Source organism: Euprymna scolopes, chromosome 25 (genome assembly GCF_053919585.1).
Source record: "Euprymna scolopes isolate OS-2025 chromosome 25, ASM5391958v1, whole genome shotgun sequence".
NCBI lineage: Eukaryota > Metazoa > Mollusca > Cephalopoda > Sepiida > Sepiolidae > Euprymna > Euprymna scolopes.
Genome location: NC_136506.1, coordinates 95,320,134 through 95,345,318, shown reverse-complemented (window position 1 = coordinate 95,345,318; position 25,185 = coordinate 95,320,134). Strand labels below are relative to the sequence as shown.

At 28.5% G+C, this 25,185-nt stretch overlaps 1 protein-coding gene across 6 annotated transcripts in view; it reads right to left on the bottom strand.

Moving 5' to 3' along the window:
- The window catches only part of LOC145247526 (uncharacterized), a 225,468-nt gene that overhangs the window by 59,442 nt on the left and 140,841 nt on the right, over positions 1–25,185 (bottom strand). For 2 of the 6 annotated variants that reach the window (XM_080109349.1, XM_080109351.1), the window contains 3 exons: positions 12,677–13,303; positions 5,942–6,535; positions 1,949–1,981 (listed from right to left, as the gene is read on the bottom strand). In XM_080109349.1, coding sequence (XP_079965475.1) covers positions 1,949–1,981; positions 5,942–6,535; positions 12,677–13,303 — 1,254 coding nt within the window. The remainder of the gene's footprint in view (positions 1–1,948; positions 1,982–5,941; positions 6,536–12,676; positions 13,304–25,185) is intronic. The other 4 variants (XM_080109350.1, XM_080109352.1, XM_080109353.1 and 1 more) reach the window with 3 other exon arrangements.

Sequence of the window (25,185 nt, the reverse complement as noted above, 5' to 3'; positions counted from 1 at the left end):
ATGTCTATATATATATATATATATGTAGATGTATGTCTATATATATATATATATATGTAGATGTATGTCTATATATATATATATATATGTAGATGTATGTCTATATATATATATATATATGTAGATGTATGTCTATATATATATATATATATATATATATATATATATATATATATAGAGAGAGAGAGAGAGAGAGAGAGAGAGAGAGAGAGACCGAACAGTTCACGATAAAAACCTACAGTCGTCCGACATTCGAAATATCTTAACTAAAAATACTAAAATTCGATACCTTAACAATTGCACACGAAGACTAAAATTACTAGAAGTCATACTAATTAAAAAAACTACAGCCCCTTATTAACCGGATCTCATTTAATACCGGGACAAATATACTAACTGTATTCAACGACTGACAATAAATAAACTAAATAAATAAAATAAAAAATAAGAAAATAAAAATTAAAAATAAAAATAATTCGCCCCTACCCATCCTGCATCCATCTTTATAACCAATAATAATAATAATAATAATAATAATAATAATAATAATAATAATAATAATGATAATAAATAACTATAAATACACAACGTCTCAAATAAGAAAAAGAAAACAACAGCAACCGCTCCTGACGACGATCGGATGTACCGATAGAAAGCGATTGAGAAGAATATGACTGAACAACAACTTTTGGGCGCCACAATATACAACATGCCAGCCAAAATAAAAAAAAGACCGCTCGGCGAGTTGAAAAGATATCCAACAAAATCGGACAAAAGAAGAACTCAGTTGTGTTCAATCAGATGTGCGTGAATAATGATTTGCTGTTAAAATATACAAATATATAAAGTGAAGTGAATTAAATCTACAAATTAAATTTGATGTATTATTATATATGTTATATATATTCTATGAATAAAAAATAACTAGAGTAATATCAAAATTCTGATGGATTCATTGTTTTGCAGTGTGTTATCCCCATCTTCATATTTGTTGTTGTTTCACTACGTTTCAGCCAACTTATCCTCTGGCCTTCTTTGAGATAGGAATGTTGAATGTTGTAATTCTATTCCCAGTAATTCCTGACTTTCATAGGTGAGCATTGTCTAAAGACAGCGGTTTCAATCCTATCCAAGCAGGCCAAAGGATTAGTTGGTCAAAACGTAGTGAGACGACAACTATGGAAGGCAGTAATTACTGGTGGATACAGTTACTAGACTCAGCATTGCTATCCTGTTGTGGTTAATCACCTGAAGAAGGCCAGAGGATGAGTTGGTCGAAACATGGTGAAAACGTAGTGCAAAAAAGAATGCACAAATTATGGAGGGTCATCTGAAAGGATTCGAAAAATAAAAACCAAAATAAAAATATACAAATTGACCAAAAATTAGAGTAACTCAAGAAATCCCATTTTGCAAATTAAGATTAACGGATTTTTCAATAATAAAAAAAAACAAAAAAACATTTAACCCTACAACTAACCCCAAGTCCTGTAACCTCCACCCATATTCGTGTGTATCTTGTCGAACTTGGAAAATTGTATGAGACCCCTTTTTTAGTCAACAGGCGTAGATTGTTCTTGTCCCATTAGCCAGCGTTTGGCAAGATGCGCCTAAAAAAGATCGGAGGTTACATCAACCAAAACATTGTGAAAATAACATCCATGATGAGAAGTGTAGTCCAAATAATACACATTAAAATATTAAACCTAAAATTTGATAGAGTTTCCATCCATTTAGTGCTACAGTATGAATATATATATAAGAACATCTTTGAGACAACTGACAATTATGACATTAAAAAATAATACAAAACATTGATGAGTTAAACATTTTGTTTTTAATTTTTCAGGCGATGAGAAAATATGTCGATGGAAGAACAACTAGCAATGGAAACTACTGGAAGTCATGCGAATAAGTTACGGTTATTCTTCAGAAATGTTGGACTCACACCAAATTCTGTCATAAATTTTTCGATTGTTCACTGAAAAGAATAAAGAATAAACACAAGAAACGAAAAATAGTAATTCTGGCGGCCATTTTTAAAAATATTTTTTTCCCTTTTAAGGATATTTTTAATCTGCAAAAACTAATAAAATTTGAATGAAAAAGTTTGTGTAGAAATTGCAGAAAATTTAATTGGCTAAATTCTGGTCACAAATGTAAAAAAAAAAAATGAGTCACCTTTCAATATTTACATGAAATTGTTTTTAATCTGCAAAAACTAATAACATTTGTATGAAAAAGTTTTACATTTTAAAAAGTTTAATTGATAAAATTATGTTTATGAATGTAAAATAAATGAGCCATTTTAAAAAATGATCATATAGATTTGTATTTGTTTAAAAAAAAAATGATAATCTGCATTTTTTAGAAACTAAGAAAACTAATAAAATTTGAAGGAAAAACTAATAAAATTTTAATGAAAAAACGAATAAAATTTTAATGAAAAATCTAATAAAATTTTAATAAAAAATCTAATAAAATTTTAATGAAAAAGTGCTACATTATAAAAAATTAATTGATAAAATTATGGCAATGAATGGAAAAAATAATGAACCATTTTAAAAAATACTTATATGGATTTGTACTTTTTGTTTTTGAAACTGAAAAAAAATTAATTAAATTTGAATGAAAAAATTAATAAAATTTGAATGAAAAAACGAATAAAATTTGAATGAAAAAACGAATAAAATTATAATTGAAAAAGCTAATAAAATTTTAATGAAAAAATTAATAAAATTTTAATGAAAAAACTAATAAAATTTGAATGAAAAAGTTTTCTTTGATGATAAAAAGATTTATATCATAAAAAATCTGTAGAAATTACCAAAATTTACATGGAAAAATATTTGGCCATTAAGGTCAATAAAAATTTTTGTTAGCAAAATATTTTATATTGTTGAGGATGTTTGTATAGCTGAGACCTTATGTTTTATGCCTGTATACCCCCCCCGCGTCACAGTTGATTAACGTCTAACCTGCCTATCCTGAGTATTTTTAAGGACTAAGCATTTTTAACATTTTTACGATCTTGATTATTTGCGTTCTCTCAATTTACTAATCATGTCAATAATTTTCCATTTCATATGAATCTCAAAAACATTTAGTTCTTTTTGAAGTGTGAGATTGTGCAGGACTCGGAGTAAGGTGCTTCCAGCTTGTGTTCACTCTGCCATCTTGCATGGCAGTGAAACATAGGGCCCCAAATACTTCTGATTTATAAACATCTTTGGCATAATGGCCACACTGTGATCAAGTCGATATGTGACAGCAAACTAGAGAAAAAACTTTTCAGGCATACTATATCAGAAGCTTGATATATTTATGGAATTTTGGATGCTAAACACGTTCGCCATCTCAGGTAGTTTGGCCATACACAGTGTGCAACCTTCTGCATTAACTCGATAAAATGCATGGATACCTAAGCTATAAATGTGTATAGAAACCCAAGGAATACCTGGCTTGACCTTTGACTTTTGGCGACATTCACCCAGGATTGGTTAAGCTGGCTCCTCCCATAGAACACAGTGTTCCGGATGAATGCAGGCCATGCACGATGGTTTGCAGTGGCTAAGATATTGATGGGAAGCCAGTTCCAGGACCAGCAGTGAATACTGTAGAATTTTGAACTGGAGGCTCGACGGTTTAATTTCAGGGATTTAATGAATACTGGTGTTTCAATGCAAACGTGCTGTTATCACAAACCGAAGTTAAATGATTTAAAACGAAATAAATTATTAAAGTTGAAAATGATTTCAAACGAAATAAATTATTAAATTTGAAAATGATTTTGAATAAAATAAATTATCAAATTTGGAAATGATTTGGAATAAAATAAATGATTAAATTTGAAAATAATTTCGAATTAAATAAATTATTAAATTTGAAAATAATTTCGAATGCAATAAATTAGTAAATTTGAAAATGATTTCGAATGAAATAACTTATTAAATTTGAAAATGATTTCGAATTAAATAAATTATTAAATTTGAAAATAATCTCGAATAAAATAAATTATTAAATTTAAAAATGATGTCGAATGAAATAAATTATTAAATTTGAAAATGATTTCGAATTAAATAAATTATTAAATTTAAAAATGATGTCGAATTAAATAAATTATTAAATTTGAAAATGATGTCGAATTAAATAAATTATTAAATTTGAAAATGATGTCGAATTAAATAAATTATTAAATTTAAAAATGATGTCGAATGAAATAAATTATTAAATTTGAAAATGATGTCGAATTAAATAAATTATTAAATTTAAAAATGATGTCGAATTAAATAAATTATTAAATTTGAAAATGATGTCGAATTAAATAAATTATTAAATTTGAAAATGATTTCGAATGAAATAAATTATTAAATTTGAAAATGATGTCGAATTAAATAAATTATTAAATTTGAAAATGATGTCGAATTAAATAAATTATTAAATTTGAAAATGATCTCGAATAAAATAAATTATTAAATTTGAAAATGATTTCGAATGAAATAAATTATTAAATTTAAAAATGATGTCGAATTAAATAAATTATTAAATTTAAAAATGATGTCGAATTAAATAAATTATTAAATTTGAAAATGATGTCGAATTAAATAAATTATTAAATTTGAAAATGATGTCGAATGAAATAAATTATTAAATTTAAAAATGATTTCGAATTAAATAAATTATTAAATTTGAAAATGATTTCGAATAAAATAAATTATTAAATTTGAAAATGATTTCGAATGCAATAAATTAGTAAATTTGAAAATGATGTCGAATTAAATAAATTATTAAATTTGAAAATGATGTCGAATTAAACAAATTATTAAATTTAAAAATGATTTCGAATGAAATAAATTATTAAATTTGAAAATGATGTCGAATTAAATAAATTATTAAATTTGAAAATGATTTCGAATTAAATAAATTATTAAATTTGAAAATGATCTCGAATTAAATAAATTATTAAATTGTAAAATGATTTTGAATTAAATAAATTATTAAATGTGAAAATAATCTCGAATGAAATAAATTATTAAATTTGAAAATGATTTCGAATAAAATAACTTATTAAATTTGAAAATGATTTCGAATGAAATAAATTAATTGGTGACGGCTTCCGGTTTTGAAATCGGAAATTGACAAGCAGTACTCTACAGCTTTCTTCATATGCCATGTGTCATAGTTGATAACTTTTTTGGTTTTCTATGCACATACATATATTATATTATATTATATATATATATATATATATATATATATATATATATATATATATATATAAACAGTCCATCATAATCATACGCCACTTACATTTGATTTGAGAAGAATTTTTAACTTCACTAACTTTTGTAAGCATTTTGTTCATATTTCTTTAATCACTAACCCTAAGTCTGAGTTGCAAGGTCATAAAGCCATAGATAATCGCCTAAAAAGGTAGAAACAAAAGGTTTTATTTATCTTTAATTAAAACACGCAATATATATATATATATATATATATATATATATATATATATATATATACACACCCTAGCTTTAGCTACAAGGACACACACAGTAGTGCATCTATTTACAAATTACAAATTTCTTTTGCTTTTCTTTTTTTGAATGCTGCCGTTTTCCCCCCAAATATTATCTTGTGTTCCAATCAAAGGCTACTAACTTAACATGCATGAATACAGAGCTGGATTCATTTTTTTTTTTGAGATAAAAGATGTTTGGGAATAATTCTGATCCAGACAGAGTATTTTCTAGAAAAAATGAAATCAAATTACATTTATTCTTAACAACATACTGCAATGATCCACAAGAAAAACTGACAAACCCAAATATGGACTTTGTAGGAAGAAAGCTATTGATGACAAAGAAATGTTAAAGAGACTGACTTTACTTTATGTATAAAATATATACTAAATGAAAGTAAGAATACAAAAAAACCTTACCTGTTGGCACTGTAATAGTAGGGAGTTGATTGGATCGTCTCCTTCTCCACAATTCAATGCGTTCCACCATTCCATTCAAGAATCGATCATCCGTTGAACCACTCAAAGAACGTCCAAGTGTTGTATCCGACTCTGTAGAATGCCAACGGTGTTTCTCTGGCTCCAAATCATGGCCTGCCTCCTGACGGTTTATAAACATCCGTAAACCGATTTCTGGATACCAGTCGAGTTCAATATTCTGCCATTTTCCTGCCACAAATTTATCAGTGGAAACTTCCCAGGTGTTTGTCGCAGTTCTTAGCTTGCCATAAAGCCTTCCTTCAAGATAGTAAAGCGACAATGGATAGCTGTCGAGGATGTACATGTTGTCTCGCAGTTTCTCAGGTTTCACTGTGACTCTGGCTACAAAACCGTCAACACAGTTTTCCAAAGCTCCACCACAGGTGATATTTAATCCGAGATTAGCGTACTGATTAATGCCATTCAGCTTAAGAACTTTTCCATAACTTCCAAGTGTAAGTTCCGGATGCCCATAAAAAGATGTGCCAGGAATAAGCAGTCGATCAAAGCGATAAAACTTTTCTGGAACTTCGGCTAGAAGAGGCAAACAATAAAAGAAATAACATAAATGATGTGTTTCAGATATTTTTGAGAGGATCATGAATTATTTAAATTATATGAATTGTTTGGATAATTTGTATTATTTGGATGACTTGGATGATTCGGATCGTTTGGGTGATTAAGATTATTTGGATTTAGGTGATTTATTTGGATGCTTTATATTATTTGGATTGTTTGGATAATTCCGTTGTTTCGATTATTTGGATGGTGTGATCGTTTGGATTATTTTGATAATTTGTATGTTTTGGATTGTTTAGATATTTGGGATTATTTGAATTGTTTGGATTTCTTGGATTATTTGGATTGTTTTGATTATTTGGATTATTAGGATTGTTGGGATCATTTGAATAATTTATATGTTTTGGATTGTTTTGATTATTTGGATTGTTTGGATTATTTGAATAATTTGCATGTTTTGGATTGTTTGGATTGTTTGGATTATTTGGATTGTTTGGATTGTTTGGATTATTTGGATGATTTGATTACTTGGATCATTTGAATAATTTGTATGTTTTGGATTGTTTGGATTGTTTTGCTTATTTGGATTTGTAGGATTATTTGGATTATGTGAATAATTTGTATGTTTTGGATTGTTTTGATTATTTGGATTGTTTGGATCATTTGGATAATGTGTATGTTTTGGATTGTTTGGATCATTTGGATAATTTGTATGTTTCAGACTGTTTTGATTATTTGGATTGTTAGGATTATTTGGATTATTTGAATAATTTGTATGTTTTGTATTGTTTTGCTTAATTGGATTGTTTTAATAATGTGTATGTTTTGGATTATTTGAATAATTTGTATGTTTTGGATTGTTTTGATTATTTGGATTGTTTGGATTATTTGGATAATGTGTGTGTTTTGGATTGTTTTGATCATTTGGATAATGTGTATGTTTTGGATTGTTTGGATCATTTGGATAATGTGTATGTTTTGGATTGTTTGGATCATTTGGATAATGTGTATGTTTTGGATTGTTTGGATCATTTGGATAATGTGTATGTTTTGGATTGTTTGGATCATTTTAATAATTTGTATGTTTTGGATTGTTTTGATTATTTGGATTGTTTGGATCATTTGGATAATGTGTATGTTTTGGATTGTTTGGATCATTTGGATAATTTGTATGTTTCAGACTGTTTTGATTATTTGGATTGTTAGGATTATTTGGATTATTTGAATAATTTGTATGTTTTGTATTGTTTTGATTAATTGGATTGTTTTAATAATGTATATGTTTGGGATTATTGGAATAATTTGTATGTTTTGGATTGTTTGGATTATTTGGATTGTTTGGATCATTTGGATAATGTGTATGTTTTGGATTGCTTGGATCATTTGGATAATGTGTATGTTTTGGATTGTTTGGATCATTTGGATAATGTGTATGTTTTGGATTGTTTGGATCATTTGGATAATGTGTATGTTTTGGATTGTTTGGATCATTTGGATAATGTGTATGTTTTGGATTGTTTGGATCATTTTAATAATTTGTATGTTTCGGACTGTTTTGATTATTTGGATTGTTAGGATTATTTGAATAATTTGTATGTTTTGGATTGTTTTGATTATTTGGATTGTTTGGATTATTTGGATCATTTTAATAATTTGTATGTTTCGGACTGTTTTGATTATTTGGATTGTTAGGATTATTTGGATTATTTGAATAATTTGTATGTTTTGGATTGTTTTGATTATTTGGATTGTTTGGATTATTTGGATCATTTTAATAATTTGTATGTTTCGGACTGTTTTGATTATTTGGATTGTTAGGATTATTTGGATTATTTGAATAATTTGTATGTTTTGGATTGTTTTGATTATTTGGATTATTTGGATCATTTTAATAATTTGTATGTTTCGGACTGTTTTGATTATTTGGATTGTTTGGATTATTTGGATTATTTGAATAATTTGTATGTTTTGGATTGTTTTGATTATTTGGATTGTTAGGATTATTTGGATTATTTGAATAATCTGTATGTTTTGGATTGTTTTGATTATTTGGATTGTTTGGATGATTTGGATTATTTGAATAATTTGTATGTTTTGAATTATTTGGATTATTTGGATCATTTTAATAATTTGTATGTTTTGGATTGTTTTGATTATTTGGATTGTTAGGATTATTTGGATCATTTTAATAATTTGTATGTTTCGGACTGTTTTGATTATTTGGATTGTTAGGATTATTTGGATTATTTGAATAATTTGTATGTTTTGGATTGTTTTGATTATTTGGATTGCTTGCTGATTGTATATAAGTAGCATTTTTATAGGAGCCTTTAGTAATTGATGCATGCCACATAGCAAAGGTGATTCTTATTATTTGTTAAAATAATGTCCCTCTGATCTTTCTATTCTCGTTAGTCATGGATCTACACGCGTCTGTCAGCAAGCGTGAGTGCAGAGTGCTTCTGTGCATAACCATATGTGCATTTACTGTACGGGTATACTCTTTCTTATGATACACTAAAAAAATACCCGTCCCAGGGTGAGAAAAAAAATCTCTACTAGTAAAACAGTTTTACATAACTTTTATGTCCCTTCATGAATCATAATGATTCTGAAAAACCATGGCTCAATTAGTAATGAAGTTTGCGTTCCACTTGGTACTTAACCTATTCTTTGTCTATTAATGTTCATCTCGTCTCATTAGTGACACTTGACTGAGTGTTGGGCATAATAACCTCCTTCCTAATGTGTGTCGTTATATACTTAAAATAAACTATGATCATATGAAAATAACCATTCGAGTCATTCAAGCAAAATTATTTCACTAGAAAAACACCCATCTCAGAACGAGGAAAAATTAATTCCCTGAGCAGAACAGTTCCTCTGTGTTCCATTACAAAGATCCAAATCAAAATATAATGATACTAAGCCATATATATAGAATCCTTATTCAAATTTGGATCAAAATCTGTTACATGATTCTGGTTCTAGAGGATGATTCAAAATTAACACTTAAGCTTAAGAAATCTTAAGAAGAAATTGAAATTCAAAGAATCCTTTTTTAATTGGTGCCCAATAACAATGGATCAAATCCAGCGCCAATCGGATATATTTGATTTTTCATATAAAAACGTTGTGCCAATATTTGACCCCTAAACAATTAAATTCCCTAAAAAAACTAAAAGTTTTGGAATATTTATTAATTTATGTCAACTCCCCATAACCAGCAGTTTCACAAAAGTAGGATATATCTGAATTTTCACATTTTATCGCCTATGCATTAAAATAAATTAAACTAAATATAGCCGACTCTATGTTCTCTTACAAAGATTAAATTCAAGATATAATCACGCTAAACCTATTGCCTAGAATCCTTATTTAAATTTTGATCAAAATCCACTAAACGATTTTCATCCTAGAAAATATCTCCAAATTAATATTTTAGCTTAAGGGGTATTAAGAACAAATTTAAATTTAAGAAATCTTGATTAGTCCGTGTATAATGACTATGGATGAAATTTAATGCAAATCTGAAATATTTGACAGTAATTTAGTATTATATTCACAGACATGCCAGAAGTAAATATACACCCTTATTATCTTTAATAATAAAGACTGCTGCCAGAAGATCTTGATAAATCAAGGCAGGATAATATTGATTATTATCCCTTGCTGATTAACTGGACAATCAGTGGAAAGTGGAATCCTGCAGTTTGAGTGATATGATGCTGATAAAGTCCACTTGAAAATTAACCTATTATATGGCTCCTCTGACACTCTGAGAGTTCTAATGTTTCTTTGTCTGGTACCATATTTAAATGGTTATATATGATAGGGGATCAAATAGGTTTCAAGGGCACCAAAAATAAGCCAATATGAAAGGGACGAATTCAGATCTAAACCAGTTGCTTCAAATTAACTTTCGCACATTGTAAACGGGCAGAGAATATATTTGAGGTGTTTGTCTTTTTTTTTTTTTTTTTTTTCACTTTTTAATATAGGGAAAGATTAATTTTAAGAAAAAAGGGATGGGTATTAAATATATATATATATATTTTTTTTTACAAAACATTTTAATAAATAAACTATTATGGCCCTGGAAGAGTAACCAGTGTGTTACTAAGTACCACCAAGACAGCGGACTACGAAAGTACACTGATCGATATTGACCTCTCTCCCACCACGAGAGGATGTGTCATGAGGTCGGAAGGTGGGAACATGAATCAGTGCTTGAAGTGGAGCACTTCAGCCCTGCAAAAATATGCCTGAGCAGTCCCCAGTGAGAGCGCCTCAGGCAACAAGCCATACACTTGCTCTTCCTGAAAGCTGGATGGAAAAGCCTAGGAGGGTGGACCTTCTGAGGCTACACAAAACACTTTGCAGCAATCCGACATCAAAAACGCCATCGAAATGGCCCAGTTTATGTCGGACTGATTGTCGAGGTTAGAACCTCAAATTGTGCCATTTTTTATGGGGGGGGGTGTACATTTATTTCAAATTTTTGCTTTAAAATTTCTCGATTCTCTATAGTTAATTTATATTATATTCAAATAATTCTAATAAATATATACATTTCTTTTCTTTTTCACTAATATGAAAGAGACGAATTCAGATCTAAACTGGTTTCTTCTAGTTGACCTTTGCCCACTGTAAACGAATGGAAAATATACCTGAAGTGTTTTATTTTTTCAATTTTTAATATAGGAGGAAAATTTATTTTAAGAAAATGGAGGGAGAAGTATTGAATATTTATTTTTGGTGTTTTTTTTTATTTTAACTTTATTCACAAAACATTTTAATAAATAAATGAAACATTGTTCCCCTATTTTTCAAAGCAGAAAGATTCTATTTTTTTTTAGGTTGTGTATACTTTCAGGGCCCCAAATTTTCACTTTCAAAATTCTCCATTATATTCTATCTATCTCGTCGAGCTCCTTGCCCAGACCAAATTTTGAAGTCACATGAAATCTTTTGATAACTCGGATAAGATCACCTGTGTGAGCTACGTCTACAAATGAAACACAGTAGTCTTTCAATTAGACTGGTCGACCCTGACCTTTGGTCAGTGATTGTTTCTTCTGCTCAGTGTTTTTTGTGCACTGACTGCTTCTTTAGTTCTACTACCAAGGTACACCACTACAACGCTGCTCCCCATAACATCATCAGAGCCCTATTAGCAATTTCAGGTTCTACATCAGTCTGTCCACCATGGCTGGCCCTACCAGATTACTGGATACTATATTCTCATTCTACCACAATTTAGGTCTGAAATGAGAGAGTTTATTTCATCCGACGGTATAGCCTAATGAAGCAATCCTGGACTGTTGCCATTTCCGCATGAACTATGATGTGGGGTTGGTATTTGCGAATTATATCCAAATTTCATATTGTATTCAAATTACTATAATTCTAATAAATATATATTTATTATTTCCATGTATTAAAAAATCGATTTTGCTATACTTAAAGTACAGCACAATCACGTTGACACACTAGTCCTCGCCAGATCATTGAACTTAAGCAATGTTGAGCCTGGCCAGTACCAGATAGGTAGGCGAGGTGCTGTGTATACCACAAAGTAAAATACAAGGTTGAGAAACTAGCACTGCCTATCCTTCTCTCGAGGGTAGGGGGGACTCTCTTAAGCCATGGTAGGCACCCCATCTAGTGATGGCGTCACAATAAAATATACCCTTGATAGCCCTGGTGAAGCATCAAGTATTCAGCTACCAATAAGATTTGAATTATGCTACAAACTCGTGTAGTGAGTTCAATCTCGGCTACGGGTATGCTGGATGGAAAAAATTGACTTTGCGATGAGAAACCAAACAATTCAAGTTTATTATCCATTTATACAGTGTGTGATGATCAACTGGAAAAAAACCCCAAAAAGAAACAAATCTAAATTTGTCCCATTCATATTTGCTAATTTTTGGGGTCCTTGAAACCTAATTGATCCATGATAGCTATATTTATATCTGAAATGCAAAAAAGTCATTTATTTTAAAATATCAATGTTTTAAGCTTTTACTCCTGCTTTGTACAGCTCCGAGTAATGGCCGTTAGTGAAGGAAGCAAAATCATTAAACACATCTGCATTATTTTTGTAGGATTTCTATTTATTTCTTGCATGTCTGTAAATCCCAGCTGACTTACCTGTAAGGAAGGGTCCATAACCCCTTGTGATACCATTGACGCTAGTTCGGTAGTACTTCAGCTCATCAACTGTTATGTTGGCGTGGTAGTGCTCTCTCGTATTGAAATCAGTTCCAATATAAATACCACCAGCAGCAGCAGGATCATCTCTCGGTGTATACGCGGCAGACGTGCTGGCCATGGAAACCTTTTTCTTATCAACGTACATCGACAGACCTCGGTGAGGATCCCAACTAAGCACCACATGCTGCCATTTATTGGTTTTTAAATCTGGGGTGGAAACTGACCAGGAACGTGTGCCATTAAAGAATTCAGCATGCAGCTCTCCGTTTTTCGAATATAAGGAATATGCAGGGCTTGAGAGGAAATACTTGGTCCCTTTCAGATCTTTGGGGTTCAGCCAAACAGATGTGGTCAGTCCGTTGGGGCACTTTTCCAGGTCGTAGATGCAGTCTTTGCCATCGGGCTGGATGTGAACGTGTTGGTCGATTCCGTTAAGCAACACACCATTTCCAATGTAGCCTTCGGTCAGGCTGGCACCATTGACTAAATTAACAGTAAAGTGTGGATTTGCTACAATACCATTATTATTAGTCTCCATAGAGAAAGTCTCCTGACCATTGGCGTCTGCAGGAATCCAAAAATAAAGAAAAAAAAAAGATGCCAAAACTAGGAGCATGCCAGACCAAAAATAGCAAGCAATTAGCAAAAATACACACTAAAAAGCAAACATTGTGATTTTTAACCAGTTATTTCTCAGTTGCTGCCATATTGTGGAAGGTTTTTGGTTGTATTACTTAACTGTCCTTAGCTGGTGTTACCGGAGAGGTAATTTAAGTATTGAATTTTGATATGTTTGCGCATTTTTTAAATTAAGGTATGCAACAACCTCTGTTATATTCTTTAAGAGAGTTATCCCCCTTTAGTGATTTTTACTTTTAGACGGTAATTTTAATATATTTCATATTAGTAGTCGATTTGGCTTAACTATGTAGAAAAGACATAACTAAATTTAATAGATTAAAGTATTTTGCTTGAAGCATTGTTTGATATATATATATATATATATATATATATATATATATATATATATATATATATAAGAAGAAATTTAAGTTTTTAGAAGGCAGGACAATGCAAAGGTGTGACGGATCAACTCAAACTGACGTAACTTAAGATATAATGGTGGAACTAGCTATGATTTTGATATGGCAAAAAAAAAAAAAAAATGCCAGTATTCGCCCTGTTGGCTTCACCCGGGATCAAATTAGTTCATAGGAAGGGGGAAGCTGATACAAAATAAATTTTTTTTTTGTTCTCACTAATAGTTTAATCAACAATACTGAAATTAGATCAAAAAGCATCCATTTTTTTCTTACGTTATAGAATCAATAGTTAAAAACTTAGAAAAAAAATCATTAAAAAATGATAGGTTAAAGTAGTTCGCTTGAAGCATTGTTAAAAGTGTATATAAGAAGAAATTTAAGTTTATAGAAGGCAGAATAATGCAATGATGTGATGGATAGACTCACCTATGTTATTATACTGTCAATAACATGGTATAACAGTAACAAATGAAAATTGGCTAGACAATTCCTATTATATCCGTTAATTTAAACCGAGTTATATCCCGTTACTAATTTTTATTTTTAGGTGATTATTTAAAAATGTTTCACACTAGCAATCACTTTGGTTGAACTATGTAGAAAAAATTGTTGCCAAATATATTATTATACTGCCAATAATATGGTACAATAATAAAAATTTTTGTTCTAGTAAAAAATAAATAAAAAAAAGTTGTTGCAGCTTTAAAAAGTTCATCCTTTGTATTTTTTAATTAAAAAAAAAGTTGCCGCAGCTTTATTTTTAAATGTTTTCATCTAATGAAAATATCGTTGGTTTTAGCATCGTAAATTATGATATGAAAACACTCTTCATAGTCACGTAAGAATAACATTTTGTATTATTATGTTATCGACTTTGTTACAATAATGTTTTAATGTTTTGATTTAATAAAAATCTATTATTTTGTATTATTATATTATCAACTTTGTTACAATAATGTTTTAATGTTCTGATTTAATAAAAATCTATTATTTTGTATTATTATATTATCAACTTTGTTACAATAATGTTTTAATGTTCTGATTTAATAAAAATCTATTATTTTGTATTATTATATTATCAACTTTGTTACAATAATATTTTAATGTTTTGTTTTAATAAAAATCTATTATTTTGTATTATTATATTATCAACTTTGTTACAATAATGTTTTAATGTTTTGATTTAATAAAAATCTATTATTTTGTATTATTATATTATCAACTTTGTTACAATAATGTTTTAATGTTTTGATTTAATAAAAATCTATTATTTTGTATTATTATATTATCAACTTTGTTACAATAATGTTTTAATGTTTTGATTTAATAAAAATCTATTATTTTGTATTATTATATTATCAACTTTGTTACAATAATGTTTTAATGTTCTGATTTAATAAAAATCTATTATTTTGTATTATTATATTATCAACTTTGTTACAATAATGTTTTAATGTTTTGATTTAATAAAAATCTATTATTTTGTATTATTATATTATCAACTTTGTTACAATAATGTTTTAATGTTTTGATTTAATAAAAATCTATTATTTTGTATTATTATATTATCAACTTTGTTACAATAATGTTTTAATGTTTTGATTTAATAAAAATCTATTAAAAATTTACCAATAAAGCATATTCAAATAAAATTTTTTACATGTGTTTAAAATTATTAATAAATCTTTAAAAATTATGAATAACCTGTATTAATAAGAAAATGAAAATAAAATTTATTAATTAAAAAAATTAATAAAAGATAAAATAAAATATTCTAATAAAAACTAAAGAAAGTTCAAATGAGATCTTTAATTTGATTTAATTTGGTTTCAAAATTATTATTTTTTAAATTCAACTCCTATTTTTAATGGCATCTAATCTATTTTTTTTTATTTTGGAAGACAAATTTATTTACTAATTTTATTTTAGATTTTATTAAAGTAAAATTTATTAATAAAAAATATTAAAAATAAAATATATTAAAAATAAAATATATTAAAAGATAAAAATTCATTAATAAAAAGTATTAAGAATTAAATATATCAAAAATATAAAAAGAAAATTAATTAATAAAACTATTAGAAATAAAATATATTAAAAGATAAAAATTCATTAATGTATTAAGAATTAAATATATCAAAAAATAAAAGAAAATTAATAAAAAGTATTATGAAAATAAAATTAATTAAAAAATAAAATAAATTTTATTAATAAATTTTTAAAAGATTTATTAATAAAAAAAATAAAAATAAAATTTTCAATTAAAAATGGAATTAATTTACAAAAATAAAATAAAATTACTTAATAAATTCAAATAAGATATTTTAGTTCTTCTTCAGTATTGTGGCAAAATTCGAAAATTGAAATATTCAATTTGAAATAAAACCAATGGTATCTACTGAATTGTCATGTCGCAGTAATGAAAATATCCAAAAATTACGAAAACGATAAGGTAGAAAATTAATTAATAAAAAAAGTAGTTTTCGAGGAAACTAGCAATTTTAACTTACATCATAACTAAAGAGCGCGTATATTAGCAGGGGAGGCAATTCATTTTTGTAAGCTATCAAAAACTTAGGTCAATTCAAACTATGAGTTATTTCCCTTGCGTTTGCGTCATAGGTGACAAAACTAATATGGCGAAATTATTTTTTTTGTTGAATCATGGAAGTGCATGTTTTATTTAACTACTTGTCACATGACAATTAGGTAGATAGCATTACTTAATGCTGAAATTGAAATTCATTTTCTTTTTCAGATCTCGGATTTCGCTACAATAACGAACTGATTTTTTAAAACTTGATTTAACTTTTCTTTTGTTTTATAATTGTTTTTTTTTTAATTTGAACTTGTAATTGACATCTATTTTACATATTTTTGAAAGGGGACGAACTTATTTACTAATTGTATTTAGGCATAACCATGTAATGACTATCTATAAACATACAAAAGTACCTTAAAAAAAAAAACTATTCCAATTTTTGCCTATAATTAATTTGCACCAATTTCCCACCTGTTTTGCAAAACAACAAAAACACATACAATATGGCGTCATGTGAGAATTGAAATAAAAAAGAAAAAAATACTAATAAAAAATAACAAATATATAATGCAATAATAATAAGCATAACTACAAAAAGATTATAGGAAAGAAGAACAGGAAAGTGCAGGTTGTGTGTACATACTAACGGTGTGATGCTGAAACTAGTTGAGCTACTAAACTACGTGGGATGCAGTGAAGGCATTCAAGTGTCACCTAAGAGTAAGAATCAGGGTTACGGAGTCGGAATCAGAGATTTTGAAAGAAGTCAGTGTTGGAGTCAGAATCGCATGAATGTTGGGAGTCAGAGTTGTATTTTTTAATCACCGAAGAATCAACAGACTGTCTAAATATTGGAGGACTTAAAAATAAGGAATCGGAGCCGGTTATTTTGGAATTCAAGGAGTCAGAGTTGCAGTTGGATGTTTTGGAAGAAGTCAGAGTTGAACTTGCAAGAATGATAAGATGCAAAGTCAGAAGTTTCAGAAAAAAATTGGAGTCTGAGTCGAATTCATATGAATGCTAAGAATTGGAGCCAGAGCTAGATTTTTTTTTAATGAAGTCCTGGTAACAAAACATTACCAAACTGGAAAGTGAACTTGGGAGGCTAAAACCTACAAAATTGTCTCAAATCTACAGTGAGTACATATACAATAGTTTTCGGATGATTAATTGAAATTGGAAAAAATCAGAACTTTTGACGGTACTGGAATCAGTATCGGAATCAGAAAAATTTGTACCCATTTTCTGATGCCAAAAACGATTCTTTTCATTGTCTTTTTTATTTGATCTTGTTTAAAGCAAAATCTTACACTACTGGTAGTAATAATAAAATAATAAATATTTATTGATTTTAAACTTATTGATTTTAAACTTATTGATTTTAAACTTATTGATTTTAAACTTATTGATTTTAAACTTATTGATTTTAAGTAATCAGTAAAACTAAAATCAACAGATCATCCCCTCCCACAAATGTGTTTTTACGTTTGAGAAAATATTTACACATTTAATAAGTATTTTTATGGCAATCGAGAAAAAAATATATATATATAGTAAAATATTAAGAGATCTATAAAGAATCGGAATCAGTAATTGTATCAGAATCAGCAATTTAGTAAGGAGTCACTAATTGTATCAGAATCGGTAAAAAAAACAGATGCTGCGAGTTTGTCTCTTCTTTATTGTTATTTTCATGGAAAGTGTTCGACTGAGCTTCAATCTATGGTCCCCCTCGCCAAACTTTCACAAGAAACACTTGTCTAGCTGAAAACACTATCAATAATTCCCCCCACTCTTTATCTGTGTCTAAACCTAAACGTAGACTCCATGAACAAAGTTTCTTTCTTAACTGCACGCCTGTGGAATTGTCTTCCGTTTTCCTGCTTTCAGGCTGTCTATAATATGGTTGTCTTCAAGTCCAACGTGAACAAGTTTCTGATGAGCCGTTACACTTAAGTTAACAAATTTACCGAACTTCCATTACTATCGATTACTATATTGTCCTTTTGGCTACTGTACACTCTTTAACCCTAATCCTTAAGTGGCCTCTCGGCCTTGATAAGTGGTGACACCTATGTAAAAAAGTTAAAAAAAAAAAATATTGGAATTGTCCCATCACTGATATGCTATTCACGGATCGTGCAATGTTTTAGATAAGATTTTCATAATTAAATTCAATTTTTACAGCATCTATTGTTTATTAAATTGTTAGATGAAAGTACAGAATAATTAAAAAACAAACAAACAAAAACTCTTCATGTTTTAAGAATGGGTTTCTTATTCTGTATAAGTACCCTATGGTCTACTTTTTCTTCCATCATGTATATGAATTTTTAATTATAATTAATTTTTAAGACGACAAATTTTATTTTTAATTTTCATTTATTTTAAATCAACAAAAATGGAAAACATTTTATTTTAGATAACTTTTAATATTAAAAGATGATTATATAATTATACCAGTGGGTATTTCCCTTGAGATTAGAGCCATTCATTTCGATTGATGCCATATGGGGATCAGAGCATTGATAATGGAAAGATAGAAGCTTGGTTTTAGATGCGTTAAAATTAACCAGCCACCTTTTTCCTCATTGCCCTACGTGAAAAGAGAGAATCAAAAAGAACTTGGTCGTTTACAGCCTTTGAAGTGTTGCCATAGATGGTAGTGTCGTCAGCATAAATGTCTACAAATGAACTTCAGATGTGATTTGGGAGATCATTTATGTAAATCAGGAAGAGAGTTGGGCCCAGGATGGACCCCTAAGGAATTTCAGCATTAATACTGTGAGCTTCTGATTTCTGCCCATCAACCACTACTCTTATGACCTATCAGAGAGAAATGATTTAATAATTGATAAGACATTTCCAGCTCTACCATAGCTGGAGATATATTGTATATTTATATTTAAATCAGTTTTTTTTTCTTTTTTTTAACTCAAAGGGGTTAAATTACATTTATTTGTAAGGAAAACACGTTAAATTAAGTTAAAACAAAAAAAAATATTGTTGACCTTGTGTATACTTTGAATAGCAGCAGTAGCTTTTAATATCAGACTTAAAACAGGGCGACCATAAAATAGGTAAGCAGACAAATTTTTTGAAACTGGAAATCATAAACCGGATGGATGATTTAAATGCCCAAGCAAACAAGACGATTTGAGTTTTATAATTATATAGATTACAATGCACAATTACAATATTAATTTAATTTATTTTTGTTTCGGACTATTATTCTCATCTTTATTAGTTGTTGTTTTTGATCTTTATTGGTTTTTGTTTATTCACAACGTTTCGGCCAACTATTCCTCTGGCCTTCGTCAGGTGGTAACCGCGACGGATAGGAGCTTCGAAATTTTCTAAACTGCATTCTCAGTCATCACTGCCATCCGTAGTTGTTGTCGTCTTACCACATTTTGGCCAGTTAATATATATGTATACACAATTACAATGCTAAAAAAAAAAGATCAGCGTATTCGAACTGAAATGTCATTTTTAATTATTTAATAATCTCAGATTCACGGTTGACTTGTTCTTTCATTGTACTAATATAATCACCTTTAACTAAATTATAATACTAACGAGTTACAAAATGACGAAACGGTTGTTTTCTATTCTTGTTGATTTTGATTAAATTGAAAAAGTAGACGAAAAATTGTCCTCTTTAAGATTCATTATAATTAATCATAAATATACATGACAGAAGAAAAAGTAGGCCGTGGACTTGAGACCATTTTTCGTAGGTTTTAGTGCACCAAATTCATTTTTCAATTTGAAACATCTTTTAATCTCTGGGCAATCAACAGAGAATTCCTTCAGGCTGTGATCAAGGTGTAGTGCCTGTTCTATCCTTGGTTAGAGGAGGAAGGGTCCGTCTTAATTCAGAAATCTTTATTTTTATCTCTCCTAGAGGGGCCCTTTTTGTACGGCTGGATGTCTTACATAAAAACATTGACCTTATGTCTGACTTTGTCCTCGTAAGGAGGCAAGTAAATAGGTACAAACTTGAAAATAAGGAGTCGGAAGTTTTAGAAAACAAGGAGTCGGAGTCGGAGTTGGAGTTGGAGTCAGATGTTATACCTTCCAACTCTGCAACCCTGATAGTAATTGGCAGAATTAGCCTTGTTGAAAAAAGCTCCATTGTAAGTACTTGCTGGTGCATATGCAGCTGTGCTGAGCCCGGTTGTTCTTGTTATGTGTGAGAAGCACACACATACATACAAACATACATACATAAATACAGTCACACACACATACACACACGCACACGCACACATAAATGACTTTTGGGAGTTTTAAACTATATTCTATAAATTGTGGCTTTGATATAACCGATTCATATTTTATAAACAGCTCAAGATGTGCTGATATTTTATTCGAATCTAAAGAAATGATCATTTATTTTCTGAAGAAAAGAGAAATCATATTTTATGATGAGAGAGAATTACTAATTTCATGTTCTTCATCATTAATATTAGAATTTCTGGTGCGTATTCATATTGAGATACATGTTAAAAATGACAGTTCAAAATAAAATAAATGGAAAACTTACTTATTAGTTAAATATAGTACACAAAAAACTATGGAAAATCATCGAGTCAAATTTTAGTAATAAGTAAAATTAATTTACTATTCAGATTCCACAAACTCTGAAGTACATAGACGTTGAGCCAACGTGTGTGAAAACATTATCTCCTTTCATCTGGTCTTTCTGAATTTGTAAAAAGTAAATATTCGCTTATTTTCTGTAGTTTTTGAATACATCCATAAGCTTTCCTGTTATTTTATTTTGAACTGACATATTTTGCATCTGAATTTATTTACACTGAATTTCTTGCAGAGAGAAATGAACTTTTCGTTTGTGTAGATGTAAAAAGATAGACAAACTAAAACATAAAATGCAAACAAAAAATCAAAACAACAACAACAAAAAAGGATGTTTAAGACATAAACGAAATTCTTTTACAATATTGCGTCAGTTTAAAAGTTGACAGAAAAGGTTATGAAAAAAACAAAGGAGATAATTTACCAGAATCAGGAAAATTTCCATAATTAATTAATGAACATAAAAATTACCTGATTCTGAAAGGGAGGTAATTTTGATAACCTTAAGAAGTAGGTAATTTTCATAATTAATGACTGGAAAAGAAAATTACCTAAAAAATCTCATATATATATATATATATATATATATATATATATATATATATATATATATATATATATAATATAAAGCTGAACGTCTCTGTGTGTGCCTGGTCACGATTAGGCTCCTATATGGTTGACTATTATAGAAAACTGATTACATATAATGATAGAAGATGTATCAAGACACAGGAATGGGTATGTTGGATCTGGCATAATGATGATTCATTAAAATTGTGGGGTCTGCGTACGCGCCTGGTCCACAAAGTATGGAAATAAAAAATTTTTAAAATTAAAAAAAAAACGTTTACAAGTGTTTTTGCTATAGATGTACATAATAATACTTTGATAAGTATGTTTTAACTTAAATAGGGATGGTATAATAAAAATGTGGGGTCTGCGTTCGTGCTTTGCCTCCATAGAATGGAAATAGGCACAAACTTTAATAAATACTTTTCATATCTATCTGCATAAGTATACTTTGATAATTATGTTTTAGTTTGAAGAAATATGGTATAATATAATTATGGGGTGTTCGTTCGCGCCTGACCTCCATAGAATGGAAATATGTCACAAAGTTTAAGAAGGTTTTTTAATATAGATCCACAGAATATTGTGATAAGTGTTTCAGTGTGAACAGGTTTGGTATAATAAATTATGGGGTTTATCTATTTTATTTTTACTTTCATCATATTTTGCTTTGGTTTTGATACCCCCCACATTCGAAGCTATCTCTTTACAACCCTTCCTTTTCATAACCTATCATACTTTAATAAATCAGAGTCCATTTTCTGTAGGCTGTTTTTGAACCCAGTCAACGACGGGTACTTTTGCTAGTATATATGTATATATATATATATATATATATATATATATATATATATATATAGCAGAACTGGTAAATAGTAAAAACTTGAAGAAGGTGCTCAATACTATTGCAGAGCAAATATATATATTTTTAAATTTATTACCGTTTTATCTGTTTAGTTACACATGTTTCGGTTACCGAATCATATCAACGATCCAGTAACTTCATCAGACTCGGACAGAAGTGGTTATTATGATCATAGTGGAAAAATGTGTAACTAAACAGATAAAACGGTAATATATATATATATATATATATATATATATATATACACACAAACATGAACACTAGAATGTCTTTTTTGTTTGTTTTGTTTTTTTTACTCAATTTAGTGTTGCGATTGACGAGAAGTGCATTAATGATGTATTTTATATCTACCTAATGTAGATGAGACTGAATTAACACGAGTAGAAAAAGGGGAGATAATCCTCAGTTTAATATTTTCTTACTTTTGAATTAGGTGATATGAATAAAAAAAAAAGATGGAAAAAAGATGTTTGGTGATATTGTGGGCGAAAAATATTAACAGGAGTTAAGAATGAATGAAGAAAAAGAACGAAGAGAAAAGTGATTGACATCGATGAAAAAAAAAAAAAAAAAAAAAAAAGCTGGAAAATGTTGATATGTAAAAAACGGTACGATGGTAAAAAAAAAAATCCATCCATAATGGTTGAATGGTATTGAAAAAAATGTGAAAATGTATGATAGAGATGCAAGTCCCAGGTGATGTGAATGCTACGACCTGGATACAAATGATGGAATTTAATCAATGAAAAAAGTAAAAATACAAACCTGTGAGAAAACAAATAAAATGTCCATGAAAAAAACCCCCAAAAAACACCTTATTAGTTTTTAAAAGTTCAATTATATAGTAAAAAAAAAAAAATCATATAACTATTTTCAAATAGTCCAATGTTGTGATCCAAAACGTCTATTTAAGACCAATTGTATATATATATAAAAATAAATGCCTTATTAGTTTTTAAAAGTTCAATTATATAGTAAAAAAAAATCATATAACTATTTTCAAATAGTCCAATTTTGTGGTCCAAAACGTCTATTTAAGACCAATTGTATATATATAAAAATAAATGCCTTATAAGTTTTTAAAAGTTCAATTATATAGTAAAAAAAAATCATATAACTATTTTCAAATAGTCCAATGTTGTGATTCAAAACGTCTATTTAAGACCAATTGTATATATATATAAAAATAAATGCCTTATAAGTTTTTAAAAGTTCAATTATATAGTAAAAAAAAATCATATAACTATTTTCAAATAGTCCAATTTTGTGGTCCAAAACGTCTATTTAAGACCAATTTTATATATATATATATATATATATATATATATATATATATATATATATATATATATATATATATATAAAAATAAATGCCTTATTAGTTTTTAAATAGACCGATTTTATAGTAAAAAATGCCTTATTATTGTTTTTTTCTTAAATAGTCGAATTTACAGAGAAAGACGTCTTATTGTTTAAATAGTTTAGTTTTATAGGAAAAATAAATCGCGTTATTGGTTTCTAATTAGTCTGATTTTGGGGTAAAATAGCTGCCATATTAGTTTTTAAATGGTCCAATTTTGTAGTAAAAAACTCGCCTGATTGGTTTTTGAATAGTCCAATTTTAGAGTGTAAAAAACCGTTCTAACAGGTTTTAATAGTCCAATTTAATAATCAAAAACTGTCTTATAAATTTGTCAGTATTTCAAATTCTGATACTGTAATAGTCTCTTAAAATTGCAAATAGTTTTTTTATCATTTCTTTTTACTCTATACATGATAACGTTATTATGTGTTTTTTTCTGTTTTATTTTCTTTTTTTTTTTCTCCAAAACTAAAAGAGACCACTTATCTTCTAATATCAGTTCTTGCATAAAAAAAAAAAATGATCATTCAATTGTGTTATTGAATTGCTCATAGGCATTACAAAAATGGAAATGATTGATAATGAAACTTGTCATAACATCCAGACTGGACAAAAAGGGCAGACATTCAACAAGCACAACAAATAATAAAACAAGCAAATATAAAATAAATGGAAATTCATATCTTAGACAAACAATACACTTAATGATTTCAAAATGACTTAAAAAAAAATTTTTTTTGGAGGTGGAGTTGTAAAAATAAAATATGGAAAACATATATGTAAAATAAGTTAGTAATTTTGACAAATGCAAACCAAATGCTGCCTTGAAAATGCTTGCATCAATTAATTAAATTAATCATATGAAACCAGTGATTAGTTTACTTATTTATTTTTAAGTGCATGCGTGAACCATTCCTTGTGGCATGCTCACAAAAACATAGAACAAAGAAAAGAAAAAAAGGGGAGTTCAAAGTCACTGATATACTCCCCCCCAAAACAGTGGCACACGCAAAAAACATATTCAAAAAATCTTTGGAAAATAATAACTATCTATAAACTACATCACATGACAGTAAGAAAAAAAAAAAAACCCTAAAAATTCTTGTCAAGGGAAATAACTCGTCAGGCATGATGGTGGCCAGTACATGCAGAGACTTTCTCCATTGTTCAACATTTGAAAAAGAAAAGAAAAAAATCAAAAACAAATAAATGTATATAAATAAATAAAATAAATATGTATATAAAACCTGAAATATTTTTTTTGTATATTTGAAACTTAAATTTCATTTTCACTTGAAAAAATAAAGGAGAAAAACTGACCGTGCTCGATAGAAGAGCTAGTGCGGTTTTACTGTTTATGTACAATAATGTAAGGCAAAGCAAGTGGCTCCTGCTGATTCTCCATTCTTGTTATATTTAGGCACGACATATGAAAGCACGACAAACAAAGGCACGAAAATT